The sequence below is a fragment of the Rattus norvegicus genome, chromosome 8, assembly GCF_021556685.1.
Source record: "Rattus norvegicus strain SHRSP/BbbUtx chromosome 8, alternate assembly SHRSP_T2T, whole genome shotgun sequence".
Lineage (NCBI taxonomy): Eukaryota > Metazoa > Chordata > Mammalia > Rodentia > Muridae > Rattus > Rattus norvegicus.
Window position 1 is genome coordinate 45430037 of NC_141541.1, and position 18760 is coordinate 45448796.

The 18760-nt window shown below is 39.7% G+C and overlaps 1 protein-coding gene across 2 annotated transcripts; it reads right to left on the reverse strand.

Annotated features, from left to right (window-relative positions):
- Positions 1-13945: 13945 nt before the first annotated feature.
- Positions 13946-18760, reverse strand: LOC148004073 (uncharacterized). 2 transcript variants are annotated; one of them, XM_087564055.1, is made up of 5 exons: positions 18580-18737; positions 17385-17553; positions 16022-16171; positions 15196-15382; positions 13946-14248 (listed from the first exon to the last, which is right to left on the reverse strand). In XM_087564055.1, the coding sequence occupies exons 1-5, from the start codon at positions 18704-18706 to the stop codon at positions 14234-14236; spliced, it is 648 nt and encodes a 215-aa protein (XP_087420181.1). In that variant the 5' UTR covers positions 18707-18737; the 3' UTR covers positions 13946-14233. The 2 variants fall into 2 exon arrangements, with proteins under 2 accessions (XP_087420181.1, XP_087420182.1); XM_087564056.1 differs by lacking the exon at positions 16022-16171 and having other exon boundaries at positions 18580-18760.

Here is an 18760-nt window from a genome sequence, read left to right on the forward strand (position 1 = left end):
ATCACAGACGATGCCAAGAACTCTCTAGGAAACCATAGAATTTCCAAGAAGGGACATCTGATATCATGGTGAACAGACTTTGCCTCCCTGCTAATAACCTCCCTGTATAGTGCATAAGCTGAGGTGCCCTTTCCAGGAGACTTTCCTAGGGCATAGACATTGAGCAACTCCTGATTCCAAGGCCAAGTATTCCTCAAGGCTTGATTATGAAAACCTTAGTAATTCCTATGCATTTTAATGAATATTTCCCTGCTATTCCTGCCCAAAAATGTCTCATCTTAACTCAAATTATCCTCATTCAGCAATATTAGCCATTAAAAATTCCTGAAAAATAACACCAGTTTGAATATGCAGTCAAAAGATTCTCTTGCCTCGTTATGTACATGTGCTTGAGATCACATCAAGAAATAGCCTGCAGGGTAGGTTGCGACATGGGTGTGTGTTATGGGAACTCTCATGAAGCCTTGTACTTAGCATTCCACAGTTGCCACAAAATCCCTTAGGAGAAAGAGTTGAAATCATTATTGTGCTAGGAACAGTTTGGATTCCAATTGACAGAGGAAAAGTAAAATGTTGGAGCCACCAATGAAGGCACCCTCATGCTACTTGTGGGGTTCTCCTCCTTGCACCAATTTCACCAAAGGACCATTGCTCACAGGCCTCTGTAAGCTATACCATGAGATCCTATCTGACAGTTTTTACCTTTCACTTGGCATGCCCTCACCTTCTGTAAATTTAACCCTATTCTTCTAGTTTTAAGACCAAACTGGTGATTATCTCTTTTTACAAGTACGTACTGTTTTGCTCCATATCGCTTCCCTACCATGTCTATTCTGAATCTCCAGCTTCAGCTTGCCTCACCCTATGTTCCTCTGTATGCCTGGAGTTCTGCCCACATACATTCTGAGGTAGCTCTTGGCCATAAGATCTTCATTACGTACAATCAGCAGTGAGACAAGACCTGATAGATATCTCAGCTTGTGTTGAGCTGATGAGAAGGACAAACATCTACAAAGTAGCAAACCTGATGATGGATCATAAAATTATTAGAAAGAAATCCTGCTATCACTTAGCTCTCTGCCAGTAAAGAACTAACAATTGAAGTTAACACACCAAAGTACAAAGAGACGTCACCTCAGCATTTCCTCTTTTACAACAAGAAATACCTTTATCTTTACATTGATAAGCTAGATAAAGTAAGATAAATTTTGAGATGCATCACATAAGAATGACAGTCCCAATATTCAGTCCATTTCTATTTGGCAAAATTGGAGAAGGTACTTCATTAACTAAATTATATTAGTGTAAAATTTTGTACCTGAATCACTTTCTCTCAGTTCTTAATCTTTTTTATCCTCTGTCTATCATAACTTTCATTTATTAACCATAAAAACTGCCCTGAATCGAAAAGAACTATTTTTCATTGTAAACAATTTAACGGTCTATGTCCTTCTTCTTTTTAATTTTACACCTCTTTTGTGGACATATTGCCATTTTTTAATCTTTTTCTTTTTTCATCTTCCACAAGTAGATTATTTTTTCTCTGATATGGAGAAGGATGCAAGGGTGGACTTCAGATATGAGGGGGTGGTGGATATCAATGGAGTTGAGCTGGATGATGCGAAATTCACAGAGAACAAATGAGAAGTTTAAAAAATTAAAATGTGCACATTGGGGATAAAGAAGTGAATGCTTAGCGTGCAGAGGTTTGGCAGTGGACTGGGTATTTGTGGGGGTGGGGTGTATTTGGGTGGGGTTCTGGCATGGTAAGAACAGTGTCTGTTCTGGTCCTTCCAGGGAAACTCCTCCCATCCCACCTCTGCCTCTATCTCCACCTCCAATAGCTGAAACTGCCTCCTACTACAGCAGCAGCATCTGGGCATCTCCCTCTCTGCTCAAGCTCTTCTAAGTGCTCGGGGGTGATACAAGCTTTGAAAAGCCCAGGGCAGCAGTCAGGCCATGCACACTCTGTTGTCATCCCCATTGGGGCTCAGGATTTATGGTGCCAGAGCGGTTGTGGTGGGCATTTTGATGCTGCAGTGGGTTGTCTGTCGAGCCCCTCATTCTGGACCTCCCATGTCCCCCCTGTTCCTGTCAGGTTCCTAGTTGTCACATTCCTGTGTGATGGTGACCTCGTTTTCTTTTCTGAGTCTCATGACAAGAAAATTTAACAGTAAACTATCTAGTCTTCAACTCCATTTGAGACCTGAGAAGGAGAAATGTTGCCTGAAGAAACAGGAAATTCAGAGCTAATAGCTTCCAATTCTAAAGAAATGACAGAAATTGTTGGCTACCGTGACAGACAGTCAGCAAATATTCTTGTGTCATTGTGGCATCCAGTGTCAATTGAATGGGTCAGGGGCTCTGACAACAATCCTTTGAAGTAGGTCATTTGAAGGACTATCCTCACTTTCTCTCCAAAGCCTGGGACAATAGACTTCCCCATGATAGCCTTCTCCACAGTCTGGACAGCTTTCTGGCAGCAGTGGAGGTAAGTGGGTAGTATTTCACCCCATGGCCACTTTGCCACATTTGAAGGACACTCCAGTTAGGGTTCTTTAGTGCCCATCATTTTCTTCAGAATAGCATGAGGACACTGCCCGGACTTACGGTCTCTCCCACTGTGAAAAGCCTTTGACTACTAGGACATGTGAAATGGCAGATTCTTCAGATCTCTAAAGAATTAGAGAACCATCTTTTTATGTAAAGTCTATCTCAGTGCACAAATGTGGAATTTTTTCAAAGGATTTACTGTTTAATTTGAATACAAATACAAGAAGCTAAATAAAGCTTATTTCTGTACCTAACTAAACAAGTACCTAACATCACTAGAACACTGAGTATTTATAGTTGGATAGTACTATTTGCATTCCTTAATTATCCATGGCAGTGTACAGTAGTAATTTTATACAATTAGAATTTTACACCGAATTGTGAATAAGATGCATATACTTATATCTTAAACAAGAGTTTAATCATTTATTCAAGTATAATATGAAATTCTATCATCATTCAAATTCCATGTCATCCTAAAATATTTGACACTTGGTGTTGCTTCTTAGTATAAAAAAAGATTGAATAATCTATGCTTTTTGTCATGTTAGCCCCTTTCTACTGCTTCCCAAAACCCTAGATAGGAGAGATAAATGGTTGAGGAGAGAAAGAGAAAGTAAGTAAGATGTCCCTGATTCTATCCACCTTTACTGTTTCCTCACATTCCATGACCAGTAAAAACTTGCATCCAACCCACTAAATGAAAATAAACATCTCTAACCCACTGCAGACAAATAAGCAGCCACCCATCCTTCTTTTGAGAATGAGGGTGTCATGTTCTCTAAAGTTGTATCCTTATGAGTGTGGGGTGACAACAAGTTTTGTGGACCTTGCAATAATTGGGATATTTTCCAAATCCTGTGATTTCTTACAGTTTCCTATGCTTTCAGGCCCTGAATGTGGAGGGAACAACTGAAGTCTTTGCTACATTAACAATTGAAAATACAAACACACATTCATACAATTTGAGGAAGGTCACTCACTATCTACCTCTTGATGTTTGCTCAAAATTATTGGTCAATTACTATTTTATATACCTTCATTTATCTTCTTAGTATACAGGCAGAAAAGAGAGAGATTGTTTGCCAAAATAATGTTAATTACTTCTATGCCAGTCACCAATAGAATTCCTGCAATCCTTTGAAGTCTTTTCAGAGAAGCTCTATTTTGCACAATACTCACAATACTTATGTCTCCCATGTGGCAAACTAAAATGGACTGTTATGATCTGCTTACATATTTCAAAAGTTTTCCCACTCTAAAGTCTTACACCCTCCTCCCAAAAACAAGAGATTCCCCGCAAAAAAAAAAAAGTCCACTAGTGCTGGTTCCAGTTTATATATCCGTCACATATCTATTACTGCAAAAAACTACCATGACCAAAAACATCTCAAGGAATCCAGTTTTTCACATTGTGGTAACCAACCCCCAATTACAAAATCATGTCATTGCTAAGTCATAAATGTAAGATTACTACTCTTTGGAATTGTAATGTAATTATCCTGTATAAAGTATGTCTCATGAGTGATTGCCCTGAGAAGGGGTTGCATGAAACAGATTGAAAACTGCATCTTGTGTGTGGAGGTGGTGGTGGTGGTGGGTTTTTTGTTTTCTTTTGTTTGTTAGTTTGGCCTCTTTTTCAAAAACCAGAGGCTGATGAGAACATACACCAATAACTGGGTCTTTTATATAATTCCTATAGACTTTGTGTCTGTTCTCATGACATCAACAGGCTGGGTTTCTTTTTTACTATTCCCCAAAATGAACTTGAAATTATTAAAGGTGATGAATCCTGCAGTGATGTACTGTCTTACTATTTAGCAGTGTCTGACTGCCCTGCTCATTTGTGCTTTCATGGATTTTGAGATCTTTTTTTCATTCCCATAAAGCCCTGCATCCTAATTAGGACAGGATGGATGTTAACTAGTAAATGATTCTGGTAGTATTTGATATAACAATAATAATCATAGTAATGCATGAAAATGAAAGGTCTTTTCATTTTCTGGTTTGTTCAATTTTTTTCTTAATTTTTGTAATGTTTTCATTGTAACAAGTCTTCACTTTCTTAGGTTTATTACAAGATTTTTAAAGCTATTCTGAATGTTTTTGTTTTTTGGTATGTTTGTTGATATTTATTGTTTCTAATAAGGAATTTTATTGATTTTAATGTGATTTTAGTTAGTGGGTCCATGAGCTTTAGGAGTTTTCTAGTGGAACCGTAGTGTTCTTTACATATAGATCATATCACCTGCAAATGAGAATACTCTGACTGCTTTCCTTCATATGGACATGCCTTTCCATCTTTCTATTTTCTGTTTTTGATAAGACTTCACATACTACTTGTATTAGATGAAAAGATTGAACATCTGTGACTTATTACTTATTTTAGTGAAATGCATTAAGATATTCTCCAGTTAGGATGCTGTTGGCCTTGTATATTGCCTTTATATTGTTAAGGTATATCTTCTCCATATCCCAGATTCTCCACGACTATTTTGTGTATCACTGTGAGACTTTGCCAAATAAATTGTCTGCCTCTAGTGCAATGATCATGTGTTTCCTGTTCTTGGTTTCATGTGGTGTATTGTTTATTCATTTGTATTTGTTGAAACATTCTCGCTCTCTGGAGTCAAGCCAGCTTGATCATGGTACCTGATATGTTTGGTATATGTCTGAATTTTATTTGCCAGGATTTTATTGAGAAATTTTTCACTTATGTGTTCCTTCCCATCATTGTTTGTTTTATAGGCTGCAAAGAGATACCATGAGCAAGGGAACTTTTCGAAGAAAGAGTTTATTGGGGCTTACAGTTTCAAGGATCATGAGTCTGTGATCAGTATGCAGGGGTACATGGGAGCAGGTAGGTCACCGTGTTTCTAGAGAGCTAGCTGAGATCTTACATCTTATCTGCAAGTTGGACACTGAGAAAATGAGACTTAAGTGCAAATGGTATTGAATTTGGAAACCTCAAAGGCCAATCCCAGAACAATCCTACAAAAAACAAAACAAAACCAAACCAAACCAAACAAAACAAAACAAAACAAAACAAAACAAAACTATATCTTCTACTGCTTCCAGAACATTTCCTCTAACCAGCAACAAACATTCATACATGTGAGTTTATGGAGACCATTATCATTCAAAAGACCACATTCTACTCCCAATTGTCCATAGGATCTTAAACATATCATAATGAAAAATGCACTTAGCTTGCTTTGCAAAAGCCCTATAGTCTTTCACCGTCTACACGGTTTATCCAAAGAGCTTCATAAAACTGCAGGCAGTCCCTTAATTATTCCCCCTATGAAATCAAATGGCCAATTACACACATCCAATGTGTAATGCCAAATCACATATGTTATCATTGCAAAGTGAAGTTGGGAAGGATGGCGAGCCAATTCAAGGCATAATCGCAATAGCCCACACTCCACATTCTCTCCTTCTGACAGAAGAGAAAGAGATTAGATGGGTTCACTCTTCTGCCTTTGCTGATTGAAACATAATTCATAAACATTTGTTGTATCATATAGATCTGTGGATGGTGGTTGTGTTTTCAATATCACTCATTTCTAGGATTTTTTCATTTTTCCTTATTTATTTCTCCCCTTACCCTTTCAGTAGTATATTGTTTATGTTACTTACTTTCCATGAGTGTCTGTATTTTCTGTACTTTTAATTGTGTGATACCAGTTTGATTCCTTTGGGCTCAGATAGAACGCACGACATTATTTCAACGCTCTTATATTTTCTGAGGCTTGTTTTTTTCGTACTCTCTGGTCAATTTTGGATAAATGTCCACAGGCTGATAGAAAAAATATGTATAGTACACTGTAGTTTGTTAGCTCCATTTGCCTGATGATGTCACTTAATTCTGCACCTCCTGTTTTGTTTATTTGCATATGATCTGTTAAGTGGTCAAAATGGAGAAGTAAAACAAATCAAGACTACTATTATAACTAATCTGTAGTTTCATATCTATTTGATAACATATTTTTAAATTTGGAATGCCTGTGTTAATATGTATATATTTAGAATTGTAGTAGGTTTTAGTATTTGCAAAGTATGAAGTGAATTTCCTTACATCTCTGGACAGGATGAGTTTGAAATCTATTCTGTCAGCTAGATAGAGAAACTGCATAGGATTGCTATAGGGACATGTTTCTTAGTTCTGTTTCCCTAGTATACCCTCTATATCTCTCATGATGGTAATCCTGATTCATGCTAAATATATAATTGTTTACTAGGGAATTGAGTTTAGTGACATGAAAATATTATTTAAACCTCTGTGTTAACTGTTGTCATTTGGTTAATTTATGAGATTTTTGTAGGCTACTTTTGATTGACTGTCCTAGTGGTGTAAATTTATTTCCTGTGTCCTCTGGTATTTTATCCTTCCCTGCAAATAAAGTATTCCTATTAGGATCCTCTGTAGAGCTGGCTTAATGGTTATACATAGTTTTTAAATTATTTATAATATCCCATAATCAGCACAGTAGCTGGGCAGCTGCCTGTCCTGCATGGAAATAGGTCTCATTTCCAAACAATGATTCTGAACTCTTACTTAATATGCAGCATCTTGGCTGCTCTTTCTTCCACCTGGACAGCCCTCAGGATCAGGCTTTCCTCTGCCTTAAACCATGGCTGCTGTCCTGCCTCCTCCTTCCTCACCATCACATCCATTAGTCCTTTCTTCTTTGGCAGCTACTTCTTCCTTCTTCCCTCCTAGTGATCCTCTCTAGCAAAGCCCTCAAAAACTCACCTCCACCATCTCTCTGCTGTGCTTCTTTATAATCACAATTAACTGGGAGCAGAATCACTTTTTTGGGGGGTTTAACCAGTCTTACATTCTACCAATCAGCATTAAAATACAAGCAGAATTAGGTCAGTCCCCTAAAGGGTTTTCTTTTCTTTTATTTTTTATTTTTTGGTTGGTTTAATTTTTCCTTTACCTTTTTACTTTTTATTTGATCTTTGGCTATCTCTTATTAATTGTTTATTTTATTTATTTACATTTCCAATATTGTTCCTCTTTCTAAAATCCCCTAATGAAGCCTATCATCACATTTCTGCTCAACTTTCCCTATATAACAGTGCTCCCCAACTCACACATATCCATTCCCACCTCACACCTCTAGGATCTCCATTTGGTGGGGCAACAGGTCTACCAGAGTCAAGGTCCTACAACCACATTGATACAAAATAAATCAATCCTCTTATACACAGTACCTAGGAACATAGACCCATACTTGTATACACGTTGGCTTGCAGTTAGATCCCTAGGAGCTGGGGAATTGGTCACAGAGGGTCTGGTTAGATATTAAAGACCAATGATTGCTGCTTTCTCTTCTTTTTCTGGTTATAGAGGAAATTATGTTTGTGTCCTTTCTTTCTTGAAATTTTTGTGAGATGATTAATTTCTTGGCTTTTCTTGGGTAAAATTTAATTCATTGTCTTGGATTTTACCTCCTATCATCCTCTTTTGTGCTTTCTTAGAGAAAAATATTGTTTAAATTTGATTTTGTCATGTAATATCTTGGTTTCTCCATTTACGGTGATTGGGAACTACACAGTGTATAGGAGCTTGGGTCTGCATTACATCTGCCTAAGATTTTCTGGCTATTAGAGTCTCTGTTGAGAAATGTGGTGTAATTCAAATAGGTCTGAATTCATTTGGTACTGGATATTTATACCTTACCCCTTTTTAATGTTCTTTCTTGGATCTGTGCATTTAATGTTTTAATTTTTATGTGAAGGAAGGAATTTTTCTCCTACAATTAATTTGATGTTTTGTAGGCTTGTTGGTTTTTTTTTCTGTTTTTCTTTTTCTTTTTCTTTTTTTTTTTTTTTTGGCCTTTTCAATTCTCTCTATATCTGTTATCCTTAGGTTTAGACTTAAGTTGTGTCCTGAAATTCATGGATATTTGGATTCAATATATTGTAAATGTTTATCTGAGATGGATTTTTTGTGCTTTCTTGGGTGACCTCCTTGACCCCAACTCTTCAATTTATTATCCTGATGGATAATGAGACATGGTCAGGAATGGTGACCTCTTGCCATAAAGTATAGTAAATAGGGAGGTGAACTTGTGTGTCAAGTATCAGTAGTCTCCTGGATGGGTTTCTTTCCTGGTTGGCCATATACAACAGTTTCTAAAGCCCAGGATTCATGTTCCCTGGGATTCCTACGATGATGCAATCAGACATGATAGAGAAAGACCAGAATACACATGAGGGAACTTGATTTATATAATAGAGAGAACATTTGTAAGTTAGGTTACAAAATATCTGATCAGACTGTGATCTCAAAGAATGTATTATTTAATGAAAAACTATTTTGTGTTATAGCATTGCCAGGGCACAGACATTTATACAAGAGCCGTTTGCTTGCTGTAACATGGACTTGATTACTGTATGGCTCACCTACCACACACCTTTATTGCAAAGGTAAAAAGTGCACTTAGGTACAGAGCAGATCAAGGCAGGACTTGAAAGCAAATGAAGATAACTAAGGCAATGGAAAGTCTTTGATTTGAAGGATATTTAAGAAAGTGTTCAGAGGGACCAAGAATGCCCTTCGTCTGGGAGGTCAGTGAATATGAAGCACACTTGGGAGCTTTACTTGATGTCAGCATCTGAGTCCAGGAACTTCATTGGTAAAATTAATGTCTGTAATTTTGTGTTGTAAAACAGCACATTGGCTCTGCAGCTTTTGGCAAGGTCCATGGACAGAGAGATCACACCAGCTGGGAACAATCTGACAAGAAATCAGGTTTCCTTTAGTCACCTGAGAGGTCCTCAAGGAGAGAGGAATGGATGGGTAGCACTTTAATAGAAAGCTTTAGGATCTCATTTAGTGCTACTCTAGATGCCTTCAATATAGATGCAGAAAAAGAAAAACTAAATGACTTCAGAGGAATTAGCTTAATTTTGATCATGACTATTTAACATTGGCAGTTTGTACTTGATCTGTCTTTTTAAATTCAAAACAAGAGCCTAGGGTGTAAATTCGAGGTAGCATTACAGTCACAGTATGTTTACACCACCTGTATGGCACCTGGCATCTCACCCCACGTGGCTGGAGATTCTACTTTTCAATGCATCACCAGAGAAAATTTCCAATTAACCATGCCAGGGAGGCCCTGACAAGTGTGTATGTTCTGTTCATCTCCACAACAACCCAATTCAGCAGAAAGCCCTCCATTTTACAGGTGAAGAAATCACAGCTCAGAACCATTGATCACCAGATCCCTCAGTCTCACTGGCTGTCAGTTAGACCCACATCCTTCTCTGTGAAGGGAAGCATTGGGCCTGATGTGAGCTGTGCAAGGTGACTCTCCTGAGATGATCAATGCTCTTCTTGAACCTGGGAGAACTGAAGACAAGATGAGCACACAGACTCCTGGGATAGATTCTGCCTCTGGGTCCTAGGGTGGGACACAGTATCCCTTGCCATGTGCCTCTACTCATGTGAGGAGTCTGTTCCCATGTGTCAGCTTCTATGGCAGTGGGTCTCAACACTCTTAGTGCTGCAACTCTTTAATACAGCTCTTCATGCTGTGGTGACCCCAACCATAAAATTTTCATTGCTACTTCATACTTGATATTGCTGTTCTTATAAGTCATAATATGCAAGGTATCTTATATGCAACGTATCTGATATGCTGTCAATGTGAGAGGTTGTGCCTCACAGGCTGAGAAACATTGCTTTATATAATTTTTTTAAAAGAAAGCCCTTATATAAGGAGGACCTGGAGTAGTCATAATGGCAGAGACACGGAGAAGTGGTAACAAGTGTCAGCAGGCTCAAGGCTGCTTGCCTTAATGACAACAGAGTTTTCTTGCTAAAGGCACAATCTGAAATCACTGTCCCCAGCACATTTCTTACCTCAATTTTCCCCCTTACAATGTCTGTCTGCTTGTACATGTATGTCCAGGAAGCTAGTCCCTGTAGTCTCTGAAAAAGGCAGAATGCTAAAGGCAGGAATGGTTTCCCTCTTTCGGCCCACAGTCACTTTTATAGAAATAAGTTCAAATCCCCCGTGGGTAACTGTGTGTCTCTCACATAGTGTATGAGAATTGAAATATCATCTGTTTGAGTTGAGAAAAACCAACTCCCACTTCAGATTTAGAGCTGACCAACATTTACATTCAGGAGAATGAAGAAGCTGGACAGGCCTAGAGACCCAGATCCCCTCCCTGCCTGGGATAATCCCACCTACAGTAGACTTCAGCTTCACCTAGCAGGTGTTATCAGAAAAATCTGACCTTAAGATTCTGAAATCCAAAATAAGCACAAACCCTAGAGTTGTTAGGTGGCCGATTTGGGGGATTTCTCCAGGGTATAATCATTCTGGCCTCTTCTCTTCCCTTGGATGCACTCTGTTCTCTCTTGTCTGTTGGTCCTAAAAGGACTTGGGTCAACTCAAGGACTTCTAGCGGAGGAGCTTTTGTTGTGGGAGTGAGCATGGATCAAAAATGTAACCCCATTCTGACTGGGCAACTAATCTCCAGAACAATCTTCTGCAGGCAAAGAACTGGGTCCTGTGATAGACTACACTGTTTAACAGTGTGATCTGGTTCCTTTCTCTACAAGAAACACTTGGGTGTTGACTATAATTTCTTAACCTTCTTTTCTATGTCACTTCTCAGAAGGGGCACTATGCTCTAACTCCTCCATGGGACCTACCCTTCATTGTGGCTGGAGGACCCTATGGTGGTGCAGCTCTGAGCTGGGAGTGGGAACACTCAGACTTACCTGGAAAAGTCTATATTCACAGCTGATCTAGATGTGAGGAACATGTGCTTTTAAAGAAGCACGTGAAAGTATTTCCTGCAGGAGAGACCTCTGTGGATGGAAAGACACACAGGACAGGGAAAAGCCTGTTTATTTGCTGCCATCACATCCTACCAGTTTGTCTATGGGGCGAGGCTTTGCCTCACCTTGGTACCAACAGCATGTCTTAAATGAAGCTTTTGCTGCTCTCTATAGTGGTACCGATGTCAAAATGTTACTGAGAACCATGCAGAGGCCGGATTCAGGTTGTATTAAAGTAGGCCATAGTTTCAGTGTTTCCTGCAAGGTACCATGGGACAGTAGTAACACAAGTCTGCATGCACCTCGACAGTTTTCACTAGAGTCTTCTAAGTCATTTTATAAAATTTTATAGTGAGTTCATGGAAGAACAGGCACAAACCTAGACATGAACACACACGCACACACACACACACACACACACACACAAACACACACACTTTACTGACATGGTGCATATTCTTTGTACACCAAAATAAGGTGAGCATTAATGAAAATATACTAGTAATTGAATAAATGGAGGAAGGTGTGGGGAAATGGTGGCTTAGAGTTACTTAAAAGGTCACATGCAGCCTCTCCTTTTGTTGGAGGTTATCCTTCAAGTACAATTGGGGTTCGTTTTTTTCTTTTGCCATAGCACACAGGACTAGGGTGGAAAGTAGGGTTTTCAGCAGGTTGGCAAGTACTGTAACACTGAATGAAATCCTAAGGCTGGAACACTATTAATGTTCTAGAAAATTACAGGCCAAGCTGGATGAAGACACCTAGCTGACAATGTGGACATCTCAAGACATGTATTGGACAATGACAGAAATGTCTGAAGACTTGAAATGTTTGGGAATCACAGAGAGAATGGAAGGCCCCTGAGATTACACTTTACACTAAGGACAGTTTGTTCAGAAAGGGATGACATGAAATTTTGTTTCCTGTTACAGAAGTCAGTTGAATTTATCCAAGGTATTGTATGCCAATGGTAGCATTAACAGGACAAAGCCCATATGGTCTTGAAGTCTTATAAATTATGAGTATGTGTAGCAAGACCCAGGTCCTTACATAGTAACTGAGGACCTCAAATACAGTAACAATGTTATAGTGTGGTGGATGTCTAGTTACCACTAGCTTCTGTTTTGATACAGATGACACTTTCTGTGGCATGGTTAGCTCATAATGAATGACTAGAGGACCTATGTTTGAGAATAAACAAACACTACATTGCTTCTGTAACTGCTGAGCTTTAAAGCCCTGGTGTGACAGCAACTGTTTGTGGACATTCTGGATTATTTCTTCTGTATTTTTACGTTTTGAGTAACTCAGACTCTGAGTAAATCAGTTCAATTCCATAAATTGGAAATCAGTCACCTGGAAAAAATACTTGTTACAACAGGGACCTAGATTTGTCATGGAAAAAAGGCAGATTTTACTGGCCCACCTAGGTTCTGGGTTTGCACAGGCTTGCTATCCAAATGAAACATGTGCTCACAGCTGTAGGCTGCATTAACTATTTTTGCTCTTAGGTTCCTCCCTAAACTGCTTAGATTAAGATAATTTTCTTGCTGTCTATCAAAAGAATTCATTATGTGCAGCTGGCCTACAGGAAGATAGTTTCCATTCTGTGTTTTATAAAATGTGCATAGTAGATATGGTCATCACTGATACTAGGTGAAGGATCTGCTCTAATATGGAAACTAAGTGATGCTGGAGGAACATCCTGAATCCTCAATGACAGAGGGCCCTGTATGGATTCCTGGTAGCCTAACACATTGAGCCTGCACAGCTCAGTAAGGTAAATTTGAATACACATTCCCTGAGATCTTTCTATTTAATTGGAGGTGACCTTGTCCACCTAAGAGAGCACATGCTCTCAAAATACAAAAGCATCCTGCGGGAGCTGTGGTCTTGCCTCACAGGTTAGAGCATCTGCTGCTCTCTCAGAAGAAGCACATGGTTCCTAACAATCATCTACAACAGGGGATGTGATTTCTTCTTTTGGACTATGAGGGAATTTCACCCAGGACAAGCCACAGACATTCAGTAGAGAAAAAGACCCATTGACATAAATGAGCATTCTATGCCTAATCCGCAACAATAACAACACAGCATATGTATGGTCTAGGACAACAGCATTTATCAAAACCTATTTCCCAAGATGATTTTGAAGGTCATTATCTGTGTGGATATATTGACCGCGTACTACAAGAAAGCATGAAGCACATGGTTCTCCATTATGATTACTTCTATATTTCTTTGGAATCATTGTCAATTTTTCTGCAGCTCTACAACTATGAGTGTATATTAGTCAATATGTGGTACACAGGATCAATGATGAATGTGTGTTGTAGACTATTATATACTAAGATTAGCAGAACACATGACCGCATGGATAAAGAATGGCAGTGATCACATCATAAAATGTGCATCCAAGAAAAGAACACATTATCCAGCCAATATACGCTATCACACTTAGTACCCCTTGATGACTTAGAATTCACTGTTTAGGCCAGAAACTCTGGACCATGCAGAATCCATCTCTAGCCATCATTTTTAAGAGCACAGGAGGGGACAGAACACTTGAATAAGCAAGATGGTTTCAAGAGTCAAGACTTACAAATCAAATTTTATTCATAAGGAATGCAATTTAAAACAAAAAAGGATTAAAATGAATATTAATATAAATATTTAAAAGTATTTTCACACGTGAAAAATATTAACAAGAACATATAACTATGAAATACCAAAAAGAAAACTTCATTTAAAATCATAACAAAAATATTTCTAAACAGCATATTCTTAGTGAACATTTTGAAGCACAGTTATATTGCTGTTTCTCCTCTAGCAGGCAAAATGGCATTGCAGTCCCCAAGTCTTCTCTCAAGTGGTGTTATCCTGAAAAGAAAGGGAGTAAGACCTCAATCAGTCAGGCTGGCTTAGTGAAAGATAAATTTAGGGTTTCTTAGCAATTAATAAATTAACTGTGAGGGATATTATTCATCAAAAATATGTTGTTACTATTCAGGATGGTAGTCAGCAGGGCACTCCTGAGAAAGCAACAGATTCTTCAGGATGCTCGCTTCCTGCTGTGTGTCCCATTCCTGCTCTCTTGCACTTTCTGAGACCAGGGAGAGGAAGGCAGTTATTCAGACACTGATTTGTTGGAGACCTGCATGCCAGCTGTCAGGTTTCTGCCTTGTACCACCTCAGCTCTATTGGACGTCACCATTGATATGTTATCTGATAACATTGCTGGTGTGTCTGTGGGCAGGGCAAAGTCTACAGCAATCCTGACAGTAATGTGGGCTGCCCATCTGGGACTCAGACTTAAACCAGTGCAAACCAAGAACAGGGCAATGGGAAGAGACCTCATTGGGTTACAGGAAGAAATGTGAAGGCCATGTGTCACCAAGATTAAAGACAATGACAAGGATTAATTTGCCATTTGCACGCGGTAATTATCACTGAAAGGTGCTTCCCAACTTGGAGGTCACATGACCAAAAAATGTCATTTATCACAGGACCAAAACTTGTTCAAAGTGCTACATAGCATCCATTCTATCACTGGGACAGGAAATATTATGATATCAATTGTCTGTCACCATTTCTAGACTGCAGCTTCAAAAAGAGCAGCAAAGCATACTTGTTAATCATTCAGTTTCTAAAAAGTGCTGGACTTCCCTGAATACTTGTGCATAGACAGAGCAATGAACAGTTCAATTGCATGAGGTGGTTGGCTTGTTGGGAGTGTAAATTAGTAAGGTGGTAGGGGAAAGCAAACAGGTATGAAATTAGCAAATGGAATGAGATGTTGTTAAGCTGACACAGCTGCTTGTCCCTACCAGATGTTGCTGGGTCTGGAGGTTGCTCTTCTTCTCCTGTTCATCCTTATCGTTCTTGTGCAAGTCAATCAAATATTTCTGTACCAGCGGTGTACACTCCAGATGTTCTGCTTTGCTCGCCTTCTTGAATGGGAATAACTTCTTCTGCACACATATCTTGTCCATATGGATCCGGCTGGGCAGGTAGCTGGAAACACACTCTGCATAGTTAGATCCTGCAGCTTCTTCCTCCCATTTCTACTCCCAAGTCCCACAAACTTGCCCTGGACCCAGATACCAGTGAAAACTTCATATAGTACCTCTCTATGCACACAAGGCTGCTGCACAAACATCAAGCAGCCAATTCAGGGAAGAATAAATTGTTTCTGTGACCCAAGTACCAATAAGTACCCAAGTACCATGTCTCTCCAAAACAACAGGGGAACTACTTCTATCCATGGAAAGAAAATGCATGGGGGCAACATTAATAAATAGTGGGCAAATACACTCAAAGGAGGTCAGTAGAATTAAGGGAAGGTCATGTTATCCAGTTGGTCCACACATTGAGTTTTGTTAAACCTGGTGTGACCGCAAAGGCCCAGTTCAGCCTATTAGCCATTTGGTGAGCTGAATCAGTACTGGTCTACCTAGAGCCTTCTGAAGATGTGTAGACACGCTGGGTATGAGTAACAGTCTCCTGTGGACCTAAAAACTGAGTCCAAAAGACCCAGGGCACAGTGATGTTTAAAGAGCACAAGACATGAAACAGAGCTGCAGAACTCAAATCAGAACAAAGGAAGGCAGGTGTGGGCAAAGCACAGTAATGGCCTTTCTGACCAGTGCTCACCGATAGAAGTTAATCTCCTTCTGGAGCTCCTGAAATTTCTCACAATGCTCGATGTTCCTCATCTCTAAGTTGTGCAGTAATGACATGACCTCCCTCTCCTTTATCTTCAATTTTTCATAAAATGGATTTGAACTGATGTAGTGGCTGGCCCTAGGAGAGTAAAACCCAATGAACATCTGCGTTTAAGAATATATGAAAGCAGGCTGGGTCTTCTACTACCCCAGCCCTGGGAGGACAATTTCTGAGTTCTACATATTGGGAGCTTCTTCAGCTTCAGAAACCTGTTATTCTGGGCCCAGGACCCCATAAGCTCGGCATCGAGATAAAGGGTTCCCAGGTTCCCTTTCTACACTCAGAAGGGCTGTATCTGCAGTCAAGCTAGTTATGCTAACAAGGGCCTAGGCCACAGCTCTCCCACATCCAAGACCTAGAAAACTGTGATTTCAATTTTCCTGTTTTGACAACAGGAATTCTACATCCTGAATAATTAATATTGTAGAGACACACAATTCACACAATTATGGCGTTGAGACCATAAATCGCCACAAAATTATAATCTGCCCAAATGGCACAAATATACAGACAAATGTGACCACATTGGCAAAGAAGTGTGCAGTTGAAAGAGGGACTCACAAAACAAAGCACTCACGTCACCATGAAATTGTTATACATGAATATACTCAGGAAAAAACATAGACCCCTAGATTCCAAGTGTGGGGGGAAATATAAACATATAAAAATTGCGCATGTGCATGTAGGTGTGTACACACAGAGACACAGAAACTGGGACACACACACAGGAAAAGAAAAGTAAACAGTAAGAGAATGAAAAAGGGAGCGAAATATGCAAACGGAGAACACAATCAGAATCAGAAAAAATGCATGCCACATTATTGGCTCAGAGGTAAACAAAAAAGAAGGAAAAGCCCTGTGTCTCTGGCCATCTAGTCAAACATTGAGATAAACAATTTGGGATCTGTCACCTTAGGTACTGCAACAAGAGTCCAGCACTAAGTCACCTTCCTAGCACACACCCAAACTCACAGCACCTAGAACCTTGCAAAGCTACCACCTGTCAAGGGCTTTCCAAATGCACACTGGGAACTCATGCTCCAGGAACGTTATCCCTGAATCCTCACTAAGGCCACAAGTTCAGATTTTCAGCTGGAGGCAGCAGATGAGACCATTTCCCATCTCACTCCTGACCAAGGGTCAGGTTCTGATCTCCTCTATATCAGAAATGAGGTTTAGGACGAGTATTTTGGGAGGCACAGCTTTCTAGACCCCAACACCTTAATAGAATACGATGGAGGTGACATTGCAGGTCCATGAGTGACACAAGGCAGTTTGGAGCAATGCATACCTGTTGTTCCTGTATCTCTCTGTCACGTAAGTCAGGAGATCTCTTAGCTCATTTCTCTCCTCAGTAGCTGACTGCAGCTGTCTAATCAGTCTCTGCTCTTCTGTGTTCTCCGTGTTGGTCTCCTTGTTGATTACCACAGGGCCAGGGGATGATGTCAGTCTCCCATCCTCTGTAGGTAGGAGAACACAAGTGAACATTTTTGGGGAAACTGATGAGTGTGCATAGACCATGGTGAGCCCCAAACAGGAGGAGAGCATGTGTACAACACAGTGTCACCACAAAGAGTTTGTTGTTGCCTAAGAGACCTCCTCAGTGGAAGTCAACTCTCCCAGCACTATATAGAGACCAAGAGATGTCAGATGCCGGGTGTTCCCTATGCCTGCTGACCCATGCTCCATGTACCACAGAGATGGCTTCTACGGGATTGTTATCAAGTTAACAGGGTACAACTGACTTTCAGGACCCTCACCGCTGTACTTTCAGAAGTCAGATGATAAATTCAACCTCCAAAAGATTTGAGTGATTGGAGATACTCAGATGTCCTGCACTGATACTCTAGGCCACACCATTTGGATTTAAAAAGCATTGCGGGGGATGTCATGGTCAACGGACTTATCAATTTCCCTAAGTTAAACACCAAATGCCACAGAAGTGCCAATTGGTTACAGGCTGAATCTTGGTCTACCTGCTACAAATAGTTTTAGTACTGTAAAAAAATGTTTGTAACACACAAACTCTAATTTATAATACTAAGGATGTCCCATCTCTGCCAATTAGAAAAAGTCAGAGGAGTTCTAAGAACATAAGGCCAGAAGCATAATTCTCTCCCTGATACTAAAGACAGAGATCTACTTTATTTAAAGAAGCAATGAGAGTGAAATAGATTGATGCCCTGTCTAAATTCAATAAAGTTGGACACTCAGTGTCTCCTGATCGTGTTATTATATCAATGTAATGTAACATATGCACGTTAAATGTGAAGGCCAGAAGTTCACAGAATAATAGCATTGACCTTTCCAAATCTTCCCTTTGGGGATGGGCAAACTAATGTTCTCAAATCCTTGACTTTCAGGAATTGTGATCTTCATGGAATCCTTTGCTGATACTCCAGTTGTTGTGGCCTATTGCTAGACAGGTCAGGCTAAGTCCATTCTCCCTCTGAAAGAAAGCTCAGCATACAATTCACAGTACTTACTCCGCATTCCCCAGGCCAGCTTCCTTTGTCTATCATTTGTTTTTGATGAAAGGCAAGATTCCCTCACTCCATTCTGTCCAAAATCGACGTTCACTCTCCCAAAATGCTTGCGAAGAGGGGAATACATGTCTTCCAATGTATCTGCAAGCAGGGACTGAGAAAAAGTAGGGCACTGGTGGTT

Coding starts and splice junctions, on each gene's coding strand:
- LOC148004073 (XM_087564055.1), bottom strand. CDS start 18,706: ATGTATTCCCCTCTTCGCAAGCATTTTGGGAGAGTGAACGTCGATTTT. Junction 17,554..18,579: donor GCTGGCCTGGGGAATGCGGA/GTAAGTACTGTG, acceptor TCCTACCTACAG/AGGATGGGAGACTGACATCA. Junction 16,172..17,384: donor GAGAGATACAGGAACAACAG/GTATGCATTGCT, acceptor TTACTCTCCTAG/GGCCAGCCACTACATCAGTT.